A 25,528-nucleotide genomic window follows, 5' to 3' on the forward strand; every position below is an offset into this window, starting at 1 on the left:
ATTTTACTTCACATAATATCATATACTGTAATCTGTGTTATTAACAAATAACCCATATTTGTATGGCTCATCTGTAATCTATAAATCAAATGATGGCTCAGTTATTTAAATTTCCACCAATTGCTGTAAAGTAGAGGAGTTGGTTTGATTTTGTGAAGTGCTTCTTGGAATTACAGTCCCCAGCAGCTACTGCTTCTGCAGTGATCTTTTTACATGGGACAGTATTACATTTTTTAACCTTTCCCAGAGGTAACTGGTGAATGAGGCAGAAAGAACCATCTGCCTCAATGGCTTTTATTTTCCCCGATTGCAAAAAATCAGGAGCCATCATTGGTAGATGTGATGCTATGTGCTACCAATTAATATATGTTACTTTTTCTGCTCATCTCCAAATTAAATTACTAAATTAAATTACTTAATTGAATACCTACTTAATTGCCTAGTTTTCTGTTCACTCCAGGGTTGTCATTTGTGAAAATATTACTCTTCAAAATGTAAAGAAATACTATGATCGTATTGTAAAGCTGTGTTTCATGGGTGGTATGTCACTATCAACCACATGATGAAACACAACAATGATGCATTTTTCAAGTGAAAGCATAATTTTCATTTGCAGGATAGAGCTTAGTGCCTTCCTTTCACCTAGAAAACATTTTCTACCTTTTAGTTTATAGAACATGACGCTAATGCACTGGCTGAAGATGCTGGAGTACAAATCTGCATACCACTAAAAGAGCAAGAATGGGAGTGGGGGGAGCATCAAGGCTGATGATGGAGATATTGCTTGCCACAATACTAGTGTTTTTGTATTTTAAGCCTCTTATTCATGGCCTCTGCCAACATGTAATCCACCATACTCACAGTACTATTGAAACCCTTGCTAAAAAAAGTGGTAATTGGGTAATAGTAAGGTTATAGTATTCTTCCAGTGCCAATATTCCTGTCAAAACAGTGTCTCTTGATTCTTGAGTCCTAAACATTTGCAAAAATATCTAGGAATGCCATTTCCTCATAACAAATGTAATTCTTGTTTTTTTTTTTCTAAATAAATAATGACATTTGTCTAACTAAAACAGCTTTTTCTTTCCCTTCCAATGACTCATTTTGCATTTGAAGGCCATTTTGTAGGGAGGTCGACTCAAGGCAGACATGCTCTGGATGAAGGGTCATGCAGAATGACTTGATCTTTATTTTCGAAGTATGCTTTACAGGTTTTCCTGTGCCAAGGCTGTGTTATTCTACTAGTAGTATATTCCTACATTTGTTTTCTTTACACACACACCTTTAAGCTTTTAGTGAGAGAGACTGTTTTCCCCCAGACATTTGTTTAACAGGTGTTATTTGCACATGGGCTTGGTTAGTGAATATACAGCCAGTGTCTGACAGAAGAATAATATGCTTTATCTTACTTTATTTTGTATTGTTATTATACAGTACACACTTTTATTTTTTAAACTATTGATATTTAAAGAAGGAAGCTCAAGAACCTATGGTACTTGATCTTCGGTGACAAACTCAGAATGAATTTAATGTTGCACTAAATAAATGCTAACTCCCTCCTCCTTCACATGGCAAACATTTAATTAGTGTATCAAGCTCTTAACAAATGCTCAAACAGAGGTCTGGTAGTGTGAACTGTGTTATAGTGCACTCACCTTGACTCTGCTTGGGATGAGTGTTTAGTGGCGACAGTTGTTGTAGGTATGTCCCCCGTCTCAAGGGAGCATCCATATATCTTTATGTGCCTTTTTAGAGAATCTGACCTTGTTGGCATCTACTATGTGTATCTGCAGCTATCACAGTCGAGGTTTATGGCTCCTCCTGTAATGAGTAAAAACTTACAGGCCTCTACTTATCCTATGTGAGGGGAGAAATTGAAATATAACCATTAAAAATTGGAATATAACCATTGAATTCCCCTACGTATGAGAACTATAACTTTTGAGCACCAATAAGCACCTTAATTAGAAATAATAAAAAGAAACCAAAACAGTATTGGTTGGCTTTTGTGCAATCTTTGCATTCCATAATTATATGCAAAAAATTACTGGCATATCATACGAAATATGAATATTGCCTATGTAAGGGTCATTATCATTTTGTCAGAATGTAACTAAGCCCCAGGGCCTGACCAAAATATGATTTTCAGACCATATTAAATTGACATCTGCTGGGCCACAGAAACAGGCTGTGATGCAGCTGCGGTAGTCTTCTCTTCAAGGAATTCTCACAAAAGGTATGTCAGAGATGTTCTGAATACCCATAGTTTTGCTTACGGTAATTTATATTTATATTTCTTTAATATGTGCTCAATTTAACATACATTCGATTGTAATATACATGTGGAAGATCCGTATTGGGCCGTAACATCAACAATCTCTTGAGTGCTGTAAACCAATACTTCACTGGCAACTACACATAATGCTGCTTGTCTGATTACTTTTAATTATTTTGCTCCATGTATCCATTGTTGCCATGCTTCATTGTAAAGATGCATTTATTGGTAAGGCAATTACATATGCATGAAAACTCAGGAGGTGATTTGCAATGACAGTTTAAGTTGAATAGCAGTAGCTCATTACATAAAAGCCGACGCTATACAGCCCATCATATCAGAACGGTTGAGTCAGGTCAAGGTCACAGAAGGGGAAGTTCAGTGCCAGGACTCCTTTCTATGCCGTCAGAGCTAAGCTTGTCCTTGTTCTCTCCTAAATTGTGACGTTAAAGCTAGTGGTATGTGATTATTGCTTTTATACACTTATGGTTCTGATAACATGTATAAATGTATTACTGGCCAACTGATGTTTTGGTTTTGGTTTTGGTTTTATAAATGAATATATTTCATGATTATATACGTAGCCATATTTTGGGGATAGACTACCTTTGAAGCAAAATGAAGGTTAGTTGCAGCAAGACAGGGTATATGTGTGAATGAGAGGAACCCGGGTGGAATGGTAAGGCTACAGGGAGTGGGGATCAAGACGTTGGAGAATTTCAGGTACTTAGGTGGAGAAAAGCGTCAGGGGTACTATGCAATAGAGGACAGATCAGACAGAATGAAAAGAAAGGTGTACAAGACAGGGGTGAGACCAGTGATGCTGTATGGCGTAGAAGCAGTGAAAATGACGAAAAACCAGGAGGCCGAGCTAGAGGTTGCAGAGAAGAAGATGCTAAGATTCTCCCTGGGTTTGACGGAAATGGATAGGATCAGGAATGAGTCTATCAGAGGAACAGCACATGTTAGATGTTTTGGAGAAGGTCAGAGAAGCCAGACTGATGGTTCAGTCATGTACAGAGGAGGAATAGTGAATATATTGGCAGGTGGATGCTAGAATTGGAGCTGCCAGGCAGGAGGTCTTGAGGAAGACCAAAGAGAAGATTTATGGATGTAGTGAAAGAGGATATGAAGGTAGTTGGTGTGAGAGAGGAGGATACAGAGAATAGGGTTAGATGGAGAAGGTTGATTCGCTGTGGCGATCCCTGAAGGGAATAGCCGAAAGGTGAAGAAGAAGACTACTTTTGAAGCAAAATGCATTACTCTGGTGTGTTACATCAAATGTAGAAAGATGTGTACTTACTGGATCTGTGTAATGATATGACATTTATACTTAAACAGAATTTTGCTATGCATAATTTTAAATATGTATCATTACAACTAGTAGCAATGCTTGATTTGTTACTGGGGTGACAAAGTGTCACACACATTTTTTTCATTTTTGTCCACAATAAATTTGATTTAACTTCTCCTAGTGACACAATAATGTGATTTATCATTTTTTAATGTTCCTTACTCATCTGACCCCAACCCCATCATATCACATCACCAAATAAGATAGATATGGCATTGTATTCCCAGATGTGAGAACGCTGAACATCAGGAGTAAAAGGAAAAAATAAGTTTAAAGTGCACTTCAGGAAATGTAGCAGTTGATTAGATGGTGTGTGTAGCACTTTATATTCTGAAATTGGAGAAATAGTATCACGAGGAGGAAAGGATGATGTCATGTTAGAAAGAGTGGATTGCTGTAAATGTGAGGAAGGAAACAAAATGATGCCAGCTCACTGGCAGTGTATAGATGTGCTCTGGACCTCAGATAGATGTAATTGTTTAATGCATAGTCTGTACTCATGCAGTAGGCCTGTGGCTGTATTGCAGCAGAGGGTTTTTCCTTTTCCCCTTTTATGCTTTCTACTTGAATTGATACGACCAGCTTTGTGACGAAAATGTTTTTGCAGATTTTTTAAGATTTGTAGATGGATTTGTTTTGTATAGGAAAAAAATACAGCAGACAGGAAGCAGATCTGATTAATTTCAGTGCAGTGTTTGTATGTATGTACGTACATACGCGTATGCATGTGCATGTGCGTGTGTGTGTTTGTTGCCAGTTCGTGCAGTGAAAGTACATGTGGGGTTTCTTTTCAACAAGCCCAGTGTCCTGCAATCAAAGGAGTGCTGCCAAGATGAAAGTCGGTCTTAGTTTGAAGCTGCCTTTTTCATGAGATTGCACCCGAATAACAGCGTCTGTCCCAGTGTCAAGGTAAAGTTCAAGATGAACATCATCCTTCTGTGCAACCTGTGACAACCCGTGGACAATGTTTCAGAGAGAACGCAGAAAGCAGTTGGGAAGATAAAGGGAGTCAGATTTTCTATATTTTATTGATGAGCTGTCAGGATCACACAAATATATCAGCTGTGGAAGATCAGAGACTACCCAAAAGATACCCCACCTGACAAACAAATACACACCTATATTGTCTTGTACTGTAAATCACAGGTCTCTTATTAACTCATAAATGCAAAATGTAATTCAGAAAGTTATTATGTTGAGCTAGTAGATCCAGCGACTTACTGGTCAGATGACTAGCTGATGGTCCTCCCGATCCTGAGCCAGGGAATAAGCTACCCATTTCCTTCTTACCTCTTCTGAACTATACATGTGGCTAAGTAGTAGCATATGCAGAACAACTACAGCTTGATGTCAGATGAAAAGAGATCTGACCAGATCATTGGAAAGCCATTAACACCAAATATCTATATAATCACAATTTTTTATTTTGGGTGTGTGTGCCTGTGTGTGTGTGCGCGTGTGTTTTGAGCATGCTGCCCTGCTGCCCTCCAGTTCACTGAAAAAGTGTATCCAGGACCGTGAGGACCACTCCCACTCCCAACCATTCCTGTGAAGTTGAATAGAAACCTGGAAAACAACAAGGAACATTAAGCTTTAGAATACCTCTGGGGTTGAGGTCTGTCATGCGACATTTGTATTATTATGAAATGATCTTGTTAAAGATCTCTTTCACTGACATGCATGTGTCACACACATTTCTGGGCGTATTCTCTTTTCGGTTTTACTGATAAAGGGATTTAATATTACCCTACATTTTTAATATAGTTTTTTCAATTTAGTCAGGTTGATAAATGGGGTAAAATTGGGATAGTGTATATATTGGTAGAAGGTTGCTGAGGTTGGCATTGCCAGGCAGGAGGTCTAGAGGAGGACCAAAGAGAAGATTTGTGAATTAAGTGAAAGAGGATATGAAGGTGGTTGGTGGGAGAGAAGAGGATACAGAAAATTGGGAAAGATGGAGAGGTTTGATTTGCTCTGGTGACCCCTGAAGGGAATAGCTGAAAGTTAAAGATTAATGAGGTACAATACTGAAATATTATACTTTTCACCATTTAAGTGATAAAAAGAATTGAACAAGATTGTTATGCTGACTTATATCTCAACCTAAATTTGACTTTTCAAATCATATAGCAAGTTTGCAACAATGCATCTGTACAAGTATTACTAATTTTTATTCATTTATTTTTTACATTTTTTTCATGCCTCTGTTTTGATATGGTACTTGCATGCCACCCCACTGCCCTAATGACCACGATCTCAAATAATCCCTAAAGGAAATAATGTGCTCTATTTTCTAACCCCTCACAAATCATTCTATCAAGTCATTTAAAAGTCCCACTTAATGCAGTATAGAGGTAAACAGTACAAGTCTGCATGGAGTTTAACCACAGTGAGAGTGGTTGGCGGACAATTGCAAGAAAGCAAGTACCACATCACCCCACTGGTTCATCAAGTCTTACAGCATAATTATGGGCTTCAGTAATTCACATTGTTAAAACATATCAAGATATTGGTGTCATTGTTAACTGAAATACCTTTATGTACAAAATGTTAGCATTTGTTGAAACAAGTTGTCTTATCTTTTCTTCTTATAGAAAAGCTGGTAGCATACCAGCGGGAGTTCCATGCCTTGAAAGAGCGCCTTCGCGTGGCAGAGCACAGGACGCTACAGCGCTCATCTGAGCTCAACAACATTCTTGAGCAGTTCAGAAGAGCCATTGCTGAAACTAACAATAGCAAAGACGCCCTCACAAACTTCTCTGGTAACCAACCATTGCATCTTAGGCTCTTTAACTTGATCTGATCTTTGATTTTTCAAAACTGTGACATGTGAAGTATGGATAGAGTAAAAACAAAAGTTTGCTGACATAAAATTATACCAGTGTCTGGGATACTTAATCCTCAAAACTGAAGTAAAATAATTTAAAGAAGTTCCTGGTAAAGTCATCTTTTCTGTAATTTACAAAAATGGTCCTTTGATCAGGCTGGTAAAATTATCAGACTTTTGTTTTCCCTTTCTTGGCCAAAATGTTCAGATTGTATTTTTGTCTTAGGTCTTTGTGTTCATTTGGTGCATCTATATCAAGTTTGCTTATCAAAATGACATTGTGTTTCTGAGTAGAACGCCTCCTATGATTTAGTTTTCAGTCTTACTTATCATTCCTTGACTGACAAGCTTGCACTTTGCTTTTTAATTAATCTTACATCCCATATGTATTATCACACTATTCATGTTGTCTTACTGGGAAGGTCACTCGGCCATAAGTCAGATATGTAGACTGAGTTCTACTGCCAGTGAGTGCTTTACTAAACAGCATCGCTTATCTCCCAGAGAGCATTTGGGTTCATTGGGTAGTATTACATGCTAAAAGCTGGTTTATAATGTGACACTTGTCATAATGTGGTACTTTTGATCCTCTGCATTTGTTTCCAGATGAGACACAGAAACTACTGAAGGAGCTTGCCAGCAGGAAATCTCTTCAGATTCCAAATATCTATCACCACCTGCCTCACCTTCTCAACAATGAGGGCAGCCTGCAACCTGCTGTGCAAGTTGCTCTTGGCCGCACAGGAGGTGAGAAGCATACAAATTCGTAAACTCTTGAATATTCTGTTAAACTGAGCTGATTTATGATGCTTTCTTTGAACAGGATTTGTAAAAGGAAGTGTTGAGCAAGAATAAAGATCATGTGACCACAAGTCACATCGGGGATCATAAAGTATTCTGATTCTGATTCTGACGTTATAATTTTCCCCCTGGACTGAGCGTAACAATGTAATTCTTTTAATAAGAGTTACATGGTTGAAGATAATCATTGAATATAAATGAATCTCAGGTTACTTAGAGAATGTGGGAAAAAGTTACACGAAAAATGTAGCGAGCAAGAGTTGCTTTTTAGTCGGAGGCACCTTTTAAAAAATCTGATGTTTGACTCTTTTGGTCTGTTTTAAAAATGTCAGTGTAATGTTTCTTAAATTCAATTACTTTGATATTAGCAGCTTTTAAGGAACATTTTCTTTGTGCCAGTACAAGTATTGTTTGGTGATCATTTTGGTTGAAATTGCTCATTTCTGGATGTTATCAACCTATCAACCTAACCCATTCCTCTCAAAAGTAAAGATTCTACATTCAAGGAACCCAAGTACTATATCTCATTCCAGAAAACGTTGTCCAGTTAAGCAATATTTACCGGATATTATGAGCGGCTGTTTTAGTGAATGTTGAACTTAAGTTTGAAAGTAAATAATGTATTGTGGGAACAGTTATCTACGAACTATTATCAATCAATATGGACACTGAAATGGATAGCAAGTTAGTGTGACAATTGGTGAGTTGGCAACATAGAAGATACTCTGTAGAAAAACTTTGAATTAATGTAGTTTATTTTTCAGTTATTCAAATGAGAGAACGGTCTTACAAACAACAGCAGCCGAGCTGGTAGAGCAGAAGGAAGCAAACTGTTCTCCTCAGCAAGGGGCATGATTAGCCTGCCAGTGCTGGACCAAATCACGACGATAAATTAGCCTCTCTGAGTTTGCGTCAGTTTTTCCAGTGGCCATAATCAATGGACAGAGACCAAACAGGGCTACGGATTAAACTGGTTACAAATACAATCAGAATGGTGGCGCATGAGAAAACAGTGAGTAGGAGGAACGGAATGGGACAGACCATATGCTGCTGCCAAATGCCATCTCATGTACTTGACACAAGTTCCTTAACAGCAAAATATTTGAATTTATTTTTAATCCCTGAAAGACAGATTTCCCATGTGTCCGGGAAAACCCGGAAAATGATTGACCAATTTTCCGGTTATGGAAATCAAGGAAAGTGAGAAAAAAAAAGTCCCAAAATCTTGAAAAAGCTGTCCTTGAAATTTACTCTTCCTCCCTCTGCTTTTCTTTGGCTTGTGAGTAAATGCAAATGGGTTAAAAGTACATGAATATGCATATATGTTGTCACGCTGTCTTGAGGGGGCAACATCTCAGCATAACATGTGACACCACTCACCAAAGATTTGCCTGTTCCCTCAGAGCAGAGTTCTTATTTGACTTTGATTTGATTAGGTTTAGCCACGTTTCAAACCCCAGTAAGGTGTTCCTTTTTCCAAAGAATTGTCAAGATACTAAAACAGCTACTTACAGAATAAAAGTATTACTTGTGTTGGTTTGTGAGTGTGAGGTATTTTTTTGTGGCCACAAGTTGCTCTCTCTGTCACCTCTGTTGAGTGATCTTGCAACAGTGAACTGAAGTGGGCTTGTGATTTATTTCTTTGCTGGCTGTGAGCTTTAAGATGAGGCAATCTCGGATTCCAACAGAGGGGCAATTTCATAATAACTACTATTAGCAGGTACTCTTAAGTGGAGCAGTTTCACTCAGTATTCCATACTTGTATTCCATACTAATGACAGTATTTGGTAACACCTGAGTGAAATGTAAAAAGGCCCACAGGAAAAAATTGCGCCCTTGAAGTGAGAAAAATGTTTGTCGCCAACATACCCACCAATGGAGAGAGATAACAGATGTTAAGATAACAAATACATTATTGGCTTGTGAAAGACCATAAAGAAATAAAAAATAAGTTCATTATAAATATGTCTAAAAATATGCTAAAACTATTTTATATCTGGGAATACACATCATCGCTTAGTGCCATGATACCAGTTTGGCATGTTACTCATAGATGCAGCCACTCCTAAGTAACTGTTAACCATGTGTTTTTTTATGACCAATAAAAATATGATCAAACCATAGCAAATAATAACTAATCTATTCTTGTTTTTTGCGGCCTTTGTGTTTCAGCTTACTTTACAAGTGAATGGATTATTTTACTGACAGTCAAGTCAGGTCAAGTCAGATTTTGTTTATATACTACCAAATCACAACAAGGTTGTTCATGACACTTTGCATGCAGAGCAATTATAAACCACATGTTATTGTTGACAGAAACGCACACTCTCCCATGAGCAAGCACTTCCTAACAGTGGCAAAGAAAACTGCCTTTAACTGGAAAGAAACCTTGGACATATCTTAGATGAAAGAGAGAAGGAAAGAGAGATAGAAAGCAGTGTGGAAGAGACAGGCGGTTGTGAGGGTTGGGTTAGAGAGGCACAAATAATCTATTACCACTAAAACCAGCAGTGAGATTGCTCCAGTTGATCAAGCCATATCCCATGAGAACCTGTGAAATGGGAGAGTCCAAGGACTTGGGAGAAGATGTTAGGTTACTAATATATATTGGTGATGGGACAAAAGTGCAGACAGGATAGGGTGGGTGGAATGACAGGGGTGTATCATGGGATATCCTTCAACAGACTAAGCCTTATGGCTAAGAGCATAACTAGAGGCTACCCCACCCCTAACAATACGTTTTCTCATAAAAGACGTTTCTCAAGTGTACAAAGAGTGGATGTCCTTCACGCGGATTGAGATTTGAAGATGGTTACACAGAAAAGGAGCTTAGTTGAATGACTGCTCTGGTTCCTGCTCTGCTTTTGAAATTGCTTGGGACCACAAGTAGCCCTGCGCTCTGGGAATGTAAAGATTTGACTGGGCAATAGACTTTGAAGACTTCTTTGAGATATGATGCTGCTTTGCAATTTAGGACTTCATATAACAGCAGTCTGGACGGCTCACAACTCTGGCCAAATGGGGCTGCATCTGTGCTACCACAACCTCACCACCTCACCCATTCACTACCTCACCTATTCATACATGTGTCATGCCCTAACTCTGTTGTCTCTTTTCATCCTGTTGGTCTCAGCCAACTTGCTTTCTGCCTATTTTTGTTTATTTATTTTATTCTTATCATTGCTATTGTCACTGTTTATGTTGTTTAATTTTGGTGGTCTACTTTCACCCTTACTGTCTTTTTTATCCATTCTGTCGTCTATTCTTATCCTTGATGTTGTTGCTGTTGTTCTCTCTGCTGTCTATTTATCTGTGGATGGCAAAAAAAACAGGAGGCAGAGATAGAGGTCGCAGAGATGAAAATGCTAAGGTTCTCTTTGGGAGTGACCAGAATGGATAGGATCAGGAATGAGTCTATCAGAGGGACGGCTCATGTTAGATGTTTTGGAGAGAAGGTCAGAGAAGCCAGGCTGAGATGGTTCGGTCATGTACAGCAGAGGGATAGTGAATATATTGGTAGACGGATGTTAGAATTGGAGCTGCCAGGCAAGAGGTCTTGAGGAAGACCAAAGAGAAGATTGATGGACTTAGTGAAAGAGGATATGAAGGTAGTTGGTGTAAGAGAAGAGGATACAGAGAATAGGGTTAGATGGAGAAGGTTGATTCGCTGTGGTGACCCCTTAATGGAAAATCTGAAAGGGGAAGAAGAAGAGAATGTGCAACAACATTCTGGAGGAGCTGGAAAGTCTTAACGATTTTTTTGGACAGCCTAATAAGAGAGTCTTACAATAATCCAGTCTGGAAGACACAAAACCCTGAATTAGTTTTCTTACCCTTTTTGAGACAGAATATGTATGATTTTGCAGTATTAGGAAGTAAAAGAAGGCTGTCCTTGATGACTAATTTTTTTTTTTTTTTTTTGGGGGGGGGGGGTTAAATGCCAGGTTTGTAACAGTAGTGCTGGGGGACAATTTGACACCATCCAGAGTAGGTGCACAGAACCTTGTGGTGCACCGTCTCACCAAATTTGGCTTACATAGCTTATTTACATGTACAAATTGAGAGCTCTCAGATAGGTAGGACTTGATCTGGTCCATTGCATTTCCTCCGATGCCAGTTAATTATCCCAGCCTTTCTGATACAACTGAAACCATTTTTGTTTAAAACTCTTCAAAGCAGAGGAGTTTCAGCTTCTATTGAAATTAAGCAAGTTGCTAGCCTCTCATTAACCTATTAACTTCAAATTTCAGCAACTGATATGAAAAGCAAAATAATATACTTGTCATATACTGTATTTGAGAGCCTTGAGGAACATCTGTCCTGAGTGAGGTGAGTCCGGGGACTGAACAACCAGTAAAGTTTTCAAGATTTCAAATCACAGTGACTGAAGCAAAGACCAAAGGCCCTTGAAATCAGAGAAAATGATGTAGGCAGAAGTTGACAACCAGCACGTTCTGTTTCTTGGTTTGTGCCCGATTTTATAGGCAAGGCAAGTTATTAATGAACACAGAGTATCCCTACTGGAAGAGTCTGTCCTTGCCATTTTTACATATTTACTCAATCTGGGTTTATGAAAGGTGGAAGGGTGTCTCTTACTTGCAGAAGCTTTCCAGCTCTTGTCTTGTAAACAAGAAATTCATAATGGAGATGCCCATATTACTTGTTTTCTAATTGATCGGTTCTTCATGAAGTGTGTGCAGTGTGTGTGCTGATAACAGCTCAATTCACTTGTCCTAATAATCCAGTTAGAGATTCTGGTTCAGTGACAAGAATCATTTCTCACCTGCCTCCCACCCTCAAAGTGTGCTATTTATGTTCTGCGGAATGCGCGACCAAAGTGGAGGTACCACACTAACTGATCACAAAGACACGCAGTTGCTGCAGACTATTTTTGTCAATGCACCACATGTTGTAGCTGCTGGAACCTTAAAACTTTTCATACTTATGTGTCAGTTCAACGCAGATCATGACGTAAAGCTGACACAGATAGTTCTGCTATTGGGTTACTCTTTAAGAGCAAGCTCACCACTTGATGACTGAGCACAATTAGGATGCTGATTTAATATCTGAGGTAGTAGCCAGACTGTTCCCAAACTAGGTGTTAAAGCAAGTCCTCCTAATAGCCACCAATCTGCCCTCATCCTGGACAAGCACAAGCAACGCTTAAGTTGCTGCAAGTTTGACCAAATAATAACTGGACAGAACACTGATTCAACATGGGGTTGTTGTCTTGGGGGGGGGGGGGGGGGGGGCTTAATGCCTAAACCAGGATTGCCTCTGGTATGATCTAAGGATTGAGATGGTTAACCATGAGATGGTTATACTTATCCTGACCTGTAGATATGATAGAGATGTGATGGACAATCAAAGTGACCCAGAACAGAACAGAACAGAACGGAACAGAACAGAATGGACAACACAAACAAGTGAACTGGAATGATTAGCTTGAGACTCAAAAGCCAGGGATGTTCATGGTGGCTCACCAAACAGGAATTAATGGCTAAACTGCAATAGAACACACTTGAGACAAAAAACAGATCCTCATCAGGACATCTCTAATATTTTTTTCTGCAATGCCGAGAGGTAATGGAGGAAAGTTCTTTATTTGAAAAAACAAACAAGGCCACAATGAACACTAAGCCTGCATCTGGTAATAGCACCAATGATGGTTACATTTGGGAAATAATGCATGAGATAGATAGAACGTCAACGCAAGGTCCTTCATTCCATCAGCTGTCAGACTGTTCAATACAACAAGCACATAAACTCCTCTGCATGTAGCACAGCGCTGATGCTGCTCTTTTTTCACTACCCCATTACCCCAATCCCTATTTTGCGCTACCTCCACCCTATATTTATATTATATTTATATGCCCTCCATGACATCTTACTCATTATAGTTTCTTTTTTGACTAGCTACATCCCCTACTGTGTACCTGTTATTTCTGTGACCATTCAAGGCATTTCTTTTCTTTTTCTTGCATATTTTTTCTATTTATTTTTTTCTATTTTTCTATTGTATGTAGTGTGATCATTGGTAACGATATCCTTACTTTCATATTTTTTCTACCATTACTATTCACCCACTTTTTTCTGCCCTGTAATGCTGCTGTGTCAATTGAAGTTCCCTGTAGTTGGATCAATAAAGTCTGTCTTGTCTTGTCTTATCTTATCTTATCTTATCTTATCTTATCTTATCTTATCTTATCTTATCTTATCTTATCTTATCTTATCTTATCTTATCTTATCTTATCTTATCTCAGGTGGAACAAGTTGCATGTGAGTTTTGCTCTTGCCATCAGCTGAGAACTTTATTGAACTTCAGAAGGTCTCTCTGTAACTTCTTTGAGATGTCAGCATATCAGGGGAGAAAAGGGTACTGATATACATTATATCAGGAGCCTGGACTCTTTAATTTTACCCAGCTGTATGCAGATAGATTATGTGGAGTCATTTCTGTGAGTTGTCTTTAAGACTCACAGACATCCATCCATTTTGAATTAGTATGCAGATTTGCTTTACCGTCTCTTCTCTACAAGAACAGGAGACTCAGCACTGAATAACTAGCTCTAATATGGCTAAGGTATAAAACAATTGTTTTTCTCCACTTACCTACATTGTACCCTGAATCAAGTCCAGTTCACTTGGCCTGAATCAAGTGTCAAAGAAGAAATTGACCATTAGTGTCAAGACCCCAGAATGACCACTGGTGACATTTTATGTGGCTTGCTGGTCTCATGCCCTTCAACTTAACTCTTGTTTTCTCCAGTGCTTTAAGCGTAACTACCGCTGGAATATTTTAGTTGCGTAAATAAGGATATTCATGTGTTTAAGTGCTATTACACTTTTAGTCTTAAGTTTCTTTCCATTATTTAGCCATCACTTTAATTTTTAATATTTAGTCACTTTAAAGTTTCCCTTTTCAATTGATATGACATAGACAGTATACTTCCTAGTCAGATATAGTCGGTTTTGCGCAACTAATTCCATTGATTCAATTAGGAGTTGTTCTTGTCATAATGTTGGGTTCAGAAGCCCTTTGAACAGGTTTAAGTAAAAAAAATCACAAAGTATTATTGAATATTTTTGTCGGGCCTTTATAACTTAAGCAAATTGAAAAAGTCCCTGATTTATTGATGCTTAGATTGTTTTTTTTACAGCTTATCTATCTTTTACTAATTTCTATTTCTTACATTTTTATATAACCTCCTTCTCTGCAAAAGTAAATTCTTTGTAGGTAATTTTTTTCATCATCAGCTCATTTTCTGTAACTTTATTGCTGATTTAAAGGTGATAAATTGCACGTTTACAAGGCCATTTTCTCTCAATTTGCAATTAATCAGGTGAATTTATTGAAGAATTTGTCATGTGCAGATTTTTCATAAATAAATACAAAAATTTGAAGTGAGAAAAAGAATTAGAAACACAAAACAAGACGTCTACAAATATACAGGTGTCTAAGGATGTATTTGATATCGAACAATACACAATCATTTAGACAGTATGGGATATATATCTCTTTGTTATCTGTCTATACATTATCTGCAGCTTTCCTAGCACTTAGGGTAGCAGGGATGCTAGAGCCTATCCCATTTGTCATTGGGTAAGAGGCAGGGTATCTAGTGACCTTCACCACATATAGACATAACCATTCACTCTCATTAAAACATCTGGCCAAATTTTACCAAATGAATCTAGTTATTTGGAGGAAACTGGAAAAACCCACAAAGAAACAGCATGCAAACTGCACACAGATAAGACAAAAGGCTCCCCCGAAACAAACCAGGGTCCTTGGTTCTATAATGCGGAAGCACTAACCACTGCACCATCGTGCAATCCCAGTTTTTATCTAGTACTTGTCTGATGTATAGTAACATTTTCTGATGCTTGGTGCTACCCGGCTTACATGATGGAAGAGCAAGCAAAAATGTAAGTCCTTTGCTTGCCCTCCACCCCTTTTTTTTTGTCCTGAGCTAGATGAAAGTGTGGCAGAGTGAGGCAGGCATGCTGATCAAGCGTCAATCTTGGAGAGAGCTTTGCACACACTGCACTTGCATGCATTATCACTCATTCACTCTGCCACCATCCAGTCTTCTGTCATACAGCGTTTCCGTTCCCTCCTCCCACACTCTCCTTTCATCTTCGACCTAGATTTTTTTGTGGTGGGTGTCGTTGTACGACACGAAGAACAGTGTGTGAAACAAAGCAAAACTGGGACATATTGTCCATGCTGCAGAGATTGTACCCTTCCTCAGGCCCACTGAGCTGCTCATTCATTCTGTTCCTCAAGTTTGATTTTGGCCTTCCATCGGGGACCCCTGTGGCTCAACATTCGCACAGTCAGGATGTTTCCCTTTGTGTACCATACATGCACAAAAATACATGCAGGAGCAAGCAAAACTAACCAGGTGCATCTATTAACCACATTTTATTCATCCATGGAATTATTGCACAAGAATTTTCTGGACCTTTGGTACCTTTGTGATTAGAAGTGAGTACATATATTATTTTTAGCAAACTGAAGATCAAACTAGAAAAGAGGAGCCCACAAGAACAACCACATACCTAGTCCAATCTCTCCTTAGTTTAATTTGAATGGGATTAACAGCCAGATAAACAGTCAGTTCTCTGTCTTGCTTTTTCAGCATTGTGAAATTACTAGATAGGCTTGATGTCTCATCCCTTCTGACATGGACTGGTTTCATCTTTGGAATTTCCAAATCACTTGTCCTTTTTCTCTTTTTCTCCCACTCTCCTGTCTCACCTTCTTTTATATTGATTTTTCAATAAATGGAGAGTTTGCTTTTAGAATTGTTTCTTGGCTTAAAGTTGACAATTCCCACCCTGATCATCATTGGATAGCAGATTGACCAATCAGAACACTTTAATGTTCTTCACTTGACTGTTCTTCACAAAGTCCATTATTTGAAGGGTCTCCGTGTTCATGACAGTATCGACTAAAATCTTTGTTTGCTTCCTGTGGCATAAGTCCAGTATAGTTTACGTTAAAATTGTCTGCATTCATAAACTTAAATCTTGAATGTTCTGTGATACATTGTCAAATAATGTGAGATCGTTGGGTAAAAGCTCCATCAATTCCCTATTTAATTCCCTTCATTCACAGTATTCATTACAAACTATCTAAGTTACTAATTCTTCCCACTGCCATCTGTCAGTCTGGGCATGGATTGCTGTCCTGTGGATTGAGGCCAGTGTAAGCTGATACTGTCTAAATCAGGGATGATTTGCTTTTGGATGGACTTTACAAACCCGTCAGCCGTGTACTTACACATACTTTGTGATCTTACTCTTCTTGTCAGTTACCACAGTGATGGGGATACCCACCGTGAAGCGGAAGGTGAAGTCGTACCTGTCAGAGACGCTGCGTTCACTTATAGACAAATTGTCACCTGAAGAGAAACTTGACTGTGTCATCATTGTCTTTGTTGGAGAGGTGAGGCCCTTCATTCGCACAGTGTGTGTCAATGTGATGTAAATGTATGTGTATGTCTGTGTAAATCTTTTCTATTTGTTGCATCTCTGCAGACTGACCTAGAGTATGTAAACAGTGTAGTTGCTGGACTTGAGAAAGAGTAAGTACGTTTTTTTTCTTTTGTTAGGAAATACAAAACACGAGGAACCAAACTCTGGCAGTTTGGCTGTTTAGTAGCACAAAAGTGTGTTTCTGTATGTGTGTTTGTATGTCTGTGTGTGTGCGTGTGTGCATGTGTTTGTATGTGTTTCAGGTTACTGACTAACCTTTTTTAATTAGGTTTTCTACAGAGCTGAGTTCAGGCTTACTAGAGGTCATTTCACCTCCCGCTGCCTATTACCCTGACCTCACTAACCTCAAAGAGACCTTTGGAGACTCCAAGGAGAGAGTCAGGTATGAAAATCAGACAGGTATTGTACATCCGTTTTGCCTCTGTTTGGATTAGGCTAAATGTGAGAGACAGTTGTAAGTGAATGATAGATATCAGCCTTGAAGGCATGAAGCACATGGGAGCTTAAATGAGGACTGAAAAAAGCATGAGGATGAGTCAGGGGGAAAGTGGGAGGGAGCAAGTAAGAGCATTTAGTTGGCCTGCATAGGTACTTAGTATTCCAGAGACACTTCTCAATGTCAGATCAAGGTCATCTACAGCACCCTCTATTTCTTATCATTTGTCAGAATGTTTTCTATTCTCAGCTCACTACTGGCTTTAGAAGAAATCTATTCACAGTATAGCTTATGTTTACCTCATAGATCTTTGAGGATTGCCTTCAAGGCCAGTAGTATATCTTCTATGTGTGTGTTTGTATTTTGAACAGATGCTCTAATGGTCAACAGTGCCATGTCCTGTAGACACCTACATACAAGTAAATGTCATGAGTTAAAGCAGATTATCAAATCAAAATATGAAGGCAGGGATATATACTAACATTTAGGCAAGACATTTTTCCTCAGAAATATCAGAAACAGTAGCAGAACTGCCACTTTTAAGGGGTCCAAGGGGAGGAAACAGATTCATCTCATTAAGGTTTCTGGGTGTGCAGCACCATTAACTGGCATCATCTCAATCCTTAATACTGTCTGAAGTATCTGAGTTCATAAGGTGAAGGTTATTGCTTTTTGCATTCAGATTTGTATGTCCTTTACATGTTCAATATTTCTGAGAAAACGACTCTGAAATGAAAGTTATGTTTTGCCTGTTTGTAAATGTCTCATTTAGATGGCGAACAAAGCAGAATCTGGACTATTCCTTCCTCATGATGTACGCTGTGAGCAAGGGGGTTTATTATGTTCAGGTTTGTTTATAATGTCATCTTGATGCTGCTTATCCTGCACTCAGGGTCGTGGGGGATGCTGGAGCCTATCTCAGCTGTATTGGGCGAGAGGGGGGTACACCCTGGACTGGTTGCCAGTCATTTGCAGGGTCATTCATTGTCTCAGCCATAGAGAGTTTATAGGAAAAGCAGAATGATGACACGGGCAAAGTAAATATTAAGAGTGAGGAACTAGAGGAAACAGAAACACATGCAGAGAATAAAGCAGACATGTAAGGATAACAATACAAAATGCTTTATGGGTGAATAGCAGCAATAGTTTGAAAACCATTGGTAAAAGCAGAAAAATCTGAAATGAAGGCAACCTGAAATACGCTATTCGGATTAAAAAAAAAAAATTACTTTCTGTTTGTTTTAATGGCAATTTTATGAAGATTACAGTTGAAGTAATATGTTTGTAATACAGTATTCTAATGTTTAAGGTAACCAAAGTGTATGAGTGGTTGGGCCAGATTTACATGTTATTCTCAAGCAATTTATTTTACTGTCTGTCAGAATTGATTAATGTAAGGCAGAGGAAATCACAATGCATGTTACACATCAGCCTCTGCATTTTCGCCTCTCAGTGTTTTGCACACAAGGGTAAAAATTGCCCCATATTGCATATTCACAGAGTCAACCATGCTTCATGGATGAGATCTGCTGTTTTGCTAATTTGGAAGATGTCCCAGTTTAAAGTCAGCTTTCAGATTTATTTAATGGTGATATCACGCTCGCAAATATTTTTACACATAAAAACAGGCCGTTAAAGTTTCACTGCTTTCATGTGTTTTTTGTTTGAAAGAGGCGTCCAGTGTGGAAATGTTTATGTGAATGTAAACAAAAATTAAGATAAACACCAGGCATTGATAATTATTTTAACTGTGCTGTCAATCTACCATCTTTCCATCTCATGCATCATTTCCATTCTCTGCTCTCAACTGGAGGGAAGAGGTATTTTTCTGTTGGATATAACTGCTAGCTTAGCATAGTTTAGCTTGCCAGCAATGTTTTGTCTCAGTTTAAAGCGATGTGTCCTCGTACTAATGGAGAAGTCTTCCACCAGCTTCTTACCTACCATCTCTGTTAAGTGGTTAATTGTTGCTTCTATGGTTTCTGTTTCATCTCAGTTGGAGGATGATATTGTGGCCAAGCCCAATTACTTTGCCACTATGAAGAACTTTGCCCTTCAACTTTCTTCAGAGGACTGGATGATCCTGGAATTCTCTCAGCTGGGTTTTATTGGTATGAGTCATTAAGAAACTATCCATATCCTGCATTTCAACTGTTTGACAGAAAAGAGCTGTGTACTGTAGCTTTCTTGGAAAGCTATGTAGCATTCTTACAAAATCTTTCCCAAGAAACAGTTCTTAGCTCATATTGTAAACACAGAAATGAAGTGCACCTCATCCAGGTATTTACAAAGTAGAGATTAGTTGGAATTCTGATTTACAGTTAAAGACAATGTGGAAAGCTCTGTAAAGATTAACAGTTTATGAAATTTTCCAGGAAAATAAAATCTAAATTTGGAGTAGAAATGTGGCAGGATTTCTAGAAAATTGAGCTTTCACTGTATACAATTTCGGTTATCTTTTATTTGCCATTAATTTGAAAGATCAATCTGCTGGCATAGATTTTACAGCCCCCTTGAGGGCAACAATACCCCACTGCAGCTGGAATTCCTTAGGCCTTGTCCATTACATGGACTTGTCCATTACATGGACTTGGATGAGTTTTATATCTGGCTGAGGTTTATCTATTCCACAAGACCTCAAAAGCCAGTCAGGGCCTGGACACGGTGTTTGACTGCCGTAGGCTGCTGAGTCTCCAGAATGTGACTCATAGTTGTTGAGAGACAGAAGGCACCTCATGATTTCAGATTGTACTGCCAAGGGGGTGTCAAAGTTGCATTGTGAGATGTATGCCAAAGCCATTTGTTATATGGGATTAAGCAGGCCATTGCATTAACACATGGTTAAATAAATTAAAAAAAAATATTTAAGAGTTAAACTACAAATCTTACCTCATGGCTCAAACTGATCACGTTCTTGTTTACATTTAAGCAACAGGTCATTGAGTCCTTATCTCCAGCTCTTGCTACTTTTAAAAACATCTGCCTTTAATTACTGTCAAAGTTGGCCTTGTGTTGAAGATTATAAAAAAAAAAGCTTAATGAGGAGTTGAAAAAAATCTTACAATTGGAGTTTTGGATGTGTTATTTTCAGACCAAAAAAATGCAGTCCATATGGCTTGCAGCCAACTGAAACAGTTCAAACATAAGCACAATGTTGGAATCCCAATAGATGATCATGACTGGCTGCATAGATTCCAACCAGCCCTAAGATATGCAGCTGTGACATTTTAAATATAACAGTAGCCCTCATCTTTCTGTAACAGGAAAAATGTTCCAGGCGCCAGACCTAAACCTTATTGTGGAGTTTATCTTCATGTTCTATAAGGAGAAGCCCATTGACTGGCTGCTGGACCATATTCTCTGGGTCAAAGTCTGCAATCCAGAGAAAGATGCGGTATGGTTATATTTTTAATTTATTGGCACGAGTGTCTTTTTAAAGTCTGAGCTTTTCACTAATTTCATCTTTTTTAGAAACACTGTGAGCGACAGAAGTCTAGCCTACGTGTGCGGTTCAGACCCTCCTTATTCCAACACGTGGGACTCCATTCCTCTCTTGCTGGAAAGATCCAAAAACTCACCGTGAGTGTCTATACCTCTGTATTTTAACACAAGGAGAAGTTAAATCTACTTTTTGTGTAGAAATTCTGTTTTTTCTTTGTCTTTAGGATAAAGATTTCTTGAAGCCACTCCTTCACAAAATGCATGTCAATCCCCCAGCAGAAGTTTCCACCTCAATGAAGGTATCAGTCCTCCCACAATTTGTCAGAGTCTTAACAATTAGGTGTGTAAAAAATATATCACATTTAATTGTGTAATACGTGTCAAGTTATAGTGTAGCACATGGCAATAATTGAAAACAAGAGAAAGTCAGATGAGATAAGGAAAACTCATCAATCAAAATTGAACAATCTATATTTGAACAATCTGTGCTGTCATGCAGGTCTATCAGGGCCATACGCTGGAAAAGACATACCTAGGAGAGGATTTTTTCTGGGCCATCACCCCCACTGCAGGAGACTACATCCTCTTCAGATTTGACAGACCAGTCAGCATAGAGAAGTAAGTTTGACAGGTAGCTTTGGTATGTATGTGTGTACCAGCCCAGCAGATTGTCATTAAGACATTTGCAGGCCATGCATATTCTGCCCTCTTAATACATTCTCCCAGCCTATCTGGGATTCAGTCTTTAGCCTCCTTGTTTCTCTGGGGATCAGCACAGGCTAATGAAAGAGCTCTAAAATAAGCATTCTCAGGTCGGTCAACCTCTTGTTCTTTGCAGAGCCGCAGCAAGGGAGAGACAGTATTGCGGACTGATAGTTTGGATTACAGCCTAACTGAAAATGATGTTAATATTTGGTGTGGGAAATTGTATCCACCATTTCTACAAAGATAATCAAACAGTGAAAAATGGGAGAAGAGACTTTTGTCACACTGTCAATCACTCAGCAAGGAAGTGGCAGTGTGTGGAAAAAGAGCCATCAAGAGTTCCCTCATCTGCCTCTGATGTGTTTTGTGACACCAATTATAGACTCTTGCCATAGTGATTAGACAACATCTTACCCACAGTCGATCTTAAGGGAAAACATTTTGTGCAAACGACCTTTTCAGTGTGCATACTTTTCTGTCTTGTTTAGTATTTAGGCCAAATAAATGTTTTTTTTTTTCTCTTCAAATGTTATTGGCCGTGACACCCTAAAGCCAAAAAATAGTTATAATTCTTGTCACGCACATGGCTTCTGTGCTTGAATATTCCTTTGAAATCATGTTTGTAGATTAAACCAGATGAAGTCCTAGATTATTGTCCTTCTAGCAAGGGCAGTCAACACATGTAAGATTTTGCTTTTAAAATCATGGTATTTTTCTCCCCAGCTGACTAAAAATGAAGCATTCTCTCAATTTCCTTAATTCAATAACCCTGTTATTCATTCTTATATATTATAGTGACTCATTCATCGCTGGCAAATCCTCTGGATATGTTTGAGGTGTTATGAAGAAAAAACTGAAATACTTGTCATTGAATAAAGCTTTTAAAATGTATTTATAATTTTTACAGGTTCCTATTTCGCAGCGGTAATCAGGAGCACCCAGGGGACAAGATAGAAAACACCACAGTGGAAATACTGCCTGTCTCAGTAGGGCAACACACAAACACAATCTGTCACCCGTCAGTATTGTGACGTTCAAATGCTTCTGATTAGATTACACTGAGTGCTTGCTCTCAGGGATGCAAGCTATTGATTATTGACCAGAACGTGTTCATGACAGAATTGTTTCAACTGCCTGAGGTGCTAAATTGTGACACTGTGATATGCGCTCGTATTGTCATAACTTATGCAAGAATTTGTTACACCACTACTCAAATGTGAAATCATTGACCATTGTGAAAACCTTACTTACCTGCTCATATTTAAATGTGTTAGGAAAGTGGATTGCAGACCAAAGAGAAATACAAGAGAACGGAAGATCGCTTCTATAGGATTGGTAAGTCGATTTGGATCTCATAGGACAGCTGCTGTGTGTGTCCTTAAAGTCATTAATAGCATCATGGGTGATTTGAAAACATGTGCATTGATCAGGGATCAATATCAATACTCGAATTGTTCATAGATTACCATAATTTCTGGACTATTGAGCTAACCTGAATATAAACCACACCAGCTAAAAATAAATAAATAAATATATGTGTACATATATAGTGGTATTGCATGGCAGAGAGTGGTCTTGAGTTGCAGAGAAGTATGTTAGACTGTACAGGACATGTATGCTAGCTGTGAGACAGTGGTGAAGAATGCTGTAGGTGTAACAGAGAAGTTCAGGTTGTAGTTGGGACTTCAACAGGGATCAGCTCTGACCCCCTTCCTTTTTGCAGTGGTGATGGACAAGCTGACAGATAAGGTTAGACAGGAATCTCCATGGACCATGATGTTTGCAGATGATATTTTGATCTGTAGTGAGAGTAGGGAACAGGTTGAGGAAAATCTCGAGAGGTGGAGGTATGCTCTGGAAAGGAGAGGAATGAAAGTTTTTCGCAGCAAGACACAATATATATATATATATATGTGAATGAGAGGAGCCTGGTTGGAACGGTGTGAGTACAGGGAGTGGAGATCAAGAAGTTGGAGGATTTCAAGTACTAAGGGTCAACAGTCCAGAGCAACAGAGAGTGTGTAAAAGAGCCAGAATGACAAGAAAGGTGTACAACAGCTGTCCCCAACCCCCGGGTCACGGACCGGTACCGGTGCATTGGTTGTTTAGTACCGGGCCGCACAGAATATATAACTTATATTATTTCTGTTTTATTTGTTATCTGAGTCTGAACAATGTTTTATTTTGAAAAATGAATGAATTCTCTCTGTCACATCCATCTATGACTCACTCTTGACGGATGTCAAGATGCTTGTCTCAGTCACATGATACATTAACACTGATATTAAACCAATGAGCTAGCAAAATAAATAAGAAACAGATGTCTTTTGAAATTTTCTTTGCAAAGAGGAAAAGGCCCAGGGAGGAGACAGAGGAAGAGCCTATGACCACGAAGAAAAAGAAAGAAGCATTTAACAAACAATGCCAGGAGACCTACTTAAAATATGGATTTATCCTGACTGGTGATTCCCAACACCAAGCCTGCTCTGCATAATATGCAGTGACCGGCTCTCCATTGAGGCAATGAAGCCTTCAAATTGAAGAGACCGGAAAAAAACGCAGGAATATTTATATATTGATATTAATATGTATTTGTCCGCCGGTCCGAAAAAATATTTTCTGACATTAAACTGGTCCGTGGTGCAAAAAAGGTTGGGGATCGCTGGTGTTCAAGACAGTGGTGAGACCAGGGATGCCATACGTTCTAGAAACAGTGATATTGACAAAAAAACAGGAGGCAAAGCTGGAGATCGCAGAGATGAAGATGTTGAGGTTCTCTTTGGGAGTGACAGGGATGGATAAGATCAGGAATGAGTCAATCAGTGGGATAGCACATATTAGATGTTTTGGAGAGAAGGTCAGAGAAGCTGGACTGAGATGGTTGGTGTCATTTACAGAGGGATAGTGAATATATTCGTAGACGGATAGACGGATGCTGGAATTGGAGCTGCCAGGCAGGAGGTCTTGAGGAAGACCAAAGAGAAGAGTTATGGCTGTAGTGAGAGAGGATATGAAGTTAGTTGGTGTGAGAGAGGAGGATACAGAGAATAGGGTTAGATGGAGAAGATTGATTCGCTGTGGCAACCCCTGAAGGGAAAAGCCGAAAGGAAAAGAAGAAGAAGATGTGTACATGTATAGACACTTTTCTATAAGCTGCAAGTGTCTACGTTATAATGTGAGATATTTACACAGAAATATGTTACACAGAAACATAGGTTTTAACTCATAATTAAATACATCCCTGTAACATCCACAAATACGTACTGGAAATGCTTTTTTCCGAACAGTGCCTGTAACACGACTGATGAAAATGATTAATAATAAATAACAAGGAAAAGTCCATCCATCCATCCATTTTCTATACCCGCTTTGTCCAGCTGATTGCTATCTTTGTCTTCCTCCTGCAGACTAAAACCATGAAAGTCGTCTTCTTCAGTGTCAGAATTGAACAGCCTCAGAATTTCAGCCACATCATTGTTTAACCTGCGGCGTTCAAAGCAGCTTAGTAGCAGCGGCTACGTAATAAAAATGAAAATTATTTATTTGAATCAATAACAATTATCACTGTACCTTTCACACATAAAGTGATGCACAGTGAAGTTACTGAACTCCAACAAAAAATGCAAATATAAAAAATGTTTAAGACATTTTACACTGGGTCGTACTGTAGCTCAACCCCTGTGTACCAAGAGGAGGGGAGAGGGTCAGGGCAAATGTTAGCCTCATATGCTCACATTAAACTACTCCCACCTCCAGCTTTCCTTAGTGTAGTGTATATGGTTTTATTATCCTTTGCCTGTGTATTTTCTTCCATGTGAGTCATCTTGAAAATGTGCTTAAACAAATTTTAACTGTATTATTCAAGGAGGCGAACTGTTGAAAGTGTGTTCTCTTTACAATCTGATAGCTGATTCTTGTTTGAGCTACATGGAGTGTTCTGTGTATTGTCTTTGTGTTTGTATAACAGGCCAGTTTGACAAGGGTGTAGCAGAAGGGGCTGTAGATCCTTCCTTCAATCCTGTCATGGCACTTCGACTGTCAATTCTCAAAGACTCCGCTGTATGGGCCATACTCAGTGAAGTAAGCAAATCAAGCATTACTTTTTTTTTTATTTCAGTCTAAAATGGACAGAATTTCCAGATATTCACTGCCTCCATATTTTTATCCAATAGAGGTTTATTGCTT

General features: G+C 38.7%; 1 protein-coding gene across 1 annotated transcript in view; it reads left to right on the plus strand.

Moving 5' to 3' along the window:
* The window catches only part of mgat4a (alpha-1,3-mannosyl-glycoprotein 4-beta-N-acetylglucosaminyltransferase A), a 37,361-nt gene that overhangs the window by 9,339 nt on the left and 2,494 nt on the right, over positions 1–25,528 (plus strand). The window contains exons 2-15 of the mRNA XM_086145117.1: positions 6,224–6,391; positions 7,063–7,203; positions 16,578–16,711; positions 16,804–16,850; positions 17,030–17,143; positions 17,970–18,045; positions 19,194–19,308; positions 20,461–20,591; positions 20,669–20,776; positions 20,863–20,937; positions 21,138–21,256; positions 22,251–22,329; positions 22,618–22,678; positions 25,311–25,423. Of these exons, the coding sequence (XP_086001243.1) occupies positions 6,224–6,391; positions 7,063–7,203; positions 16,578–16,711; positions 16,804–16,850; positions 17,030–17,143; positions 17,970–18,045; positions 19,194–19,308; positions 20,461–20,591; positions 20,669–20,776; positions 20,863–20,937; positions 21,138–21,256; positions 22,251–22,329; positions 22,618–22,678; positions 25,311–25,423 (1,481 nt within the window). The remainder of the gene's footprint in view (positions 1–6,223; positions 6,392–7,062; positions 7,204–16,577; positions 16,712–16,803; positions 16,851–17,029; positions 17,144–17,969; positions 18,046–19,193; positions 19,309–20,460; positions 20,592–20,668; positions 20,777–20,862; positions 20,938–21,137; positions 21,257–22,250; positions 22,330–22,617; positions 22,679–25,310; positions 25,424–25,528) is intronic.

The sequence above is a fragment of the Fistularia commersonii genome, chromosome 4 (assembly GCF_037954325.1).
Source record: "Fistularia commersonii isolate RoL2024-O1a breed Wild chromosome 4, RoL_Fcom_v1.0, whole genome shotgun sequence".
NCBI lineage: Eukaryota > Metazoa > Chordata > Actinopteri > Syngnathiformes > Fistulariidae > Fistularia > Fistularia commersonii.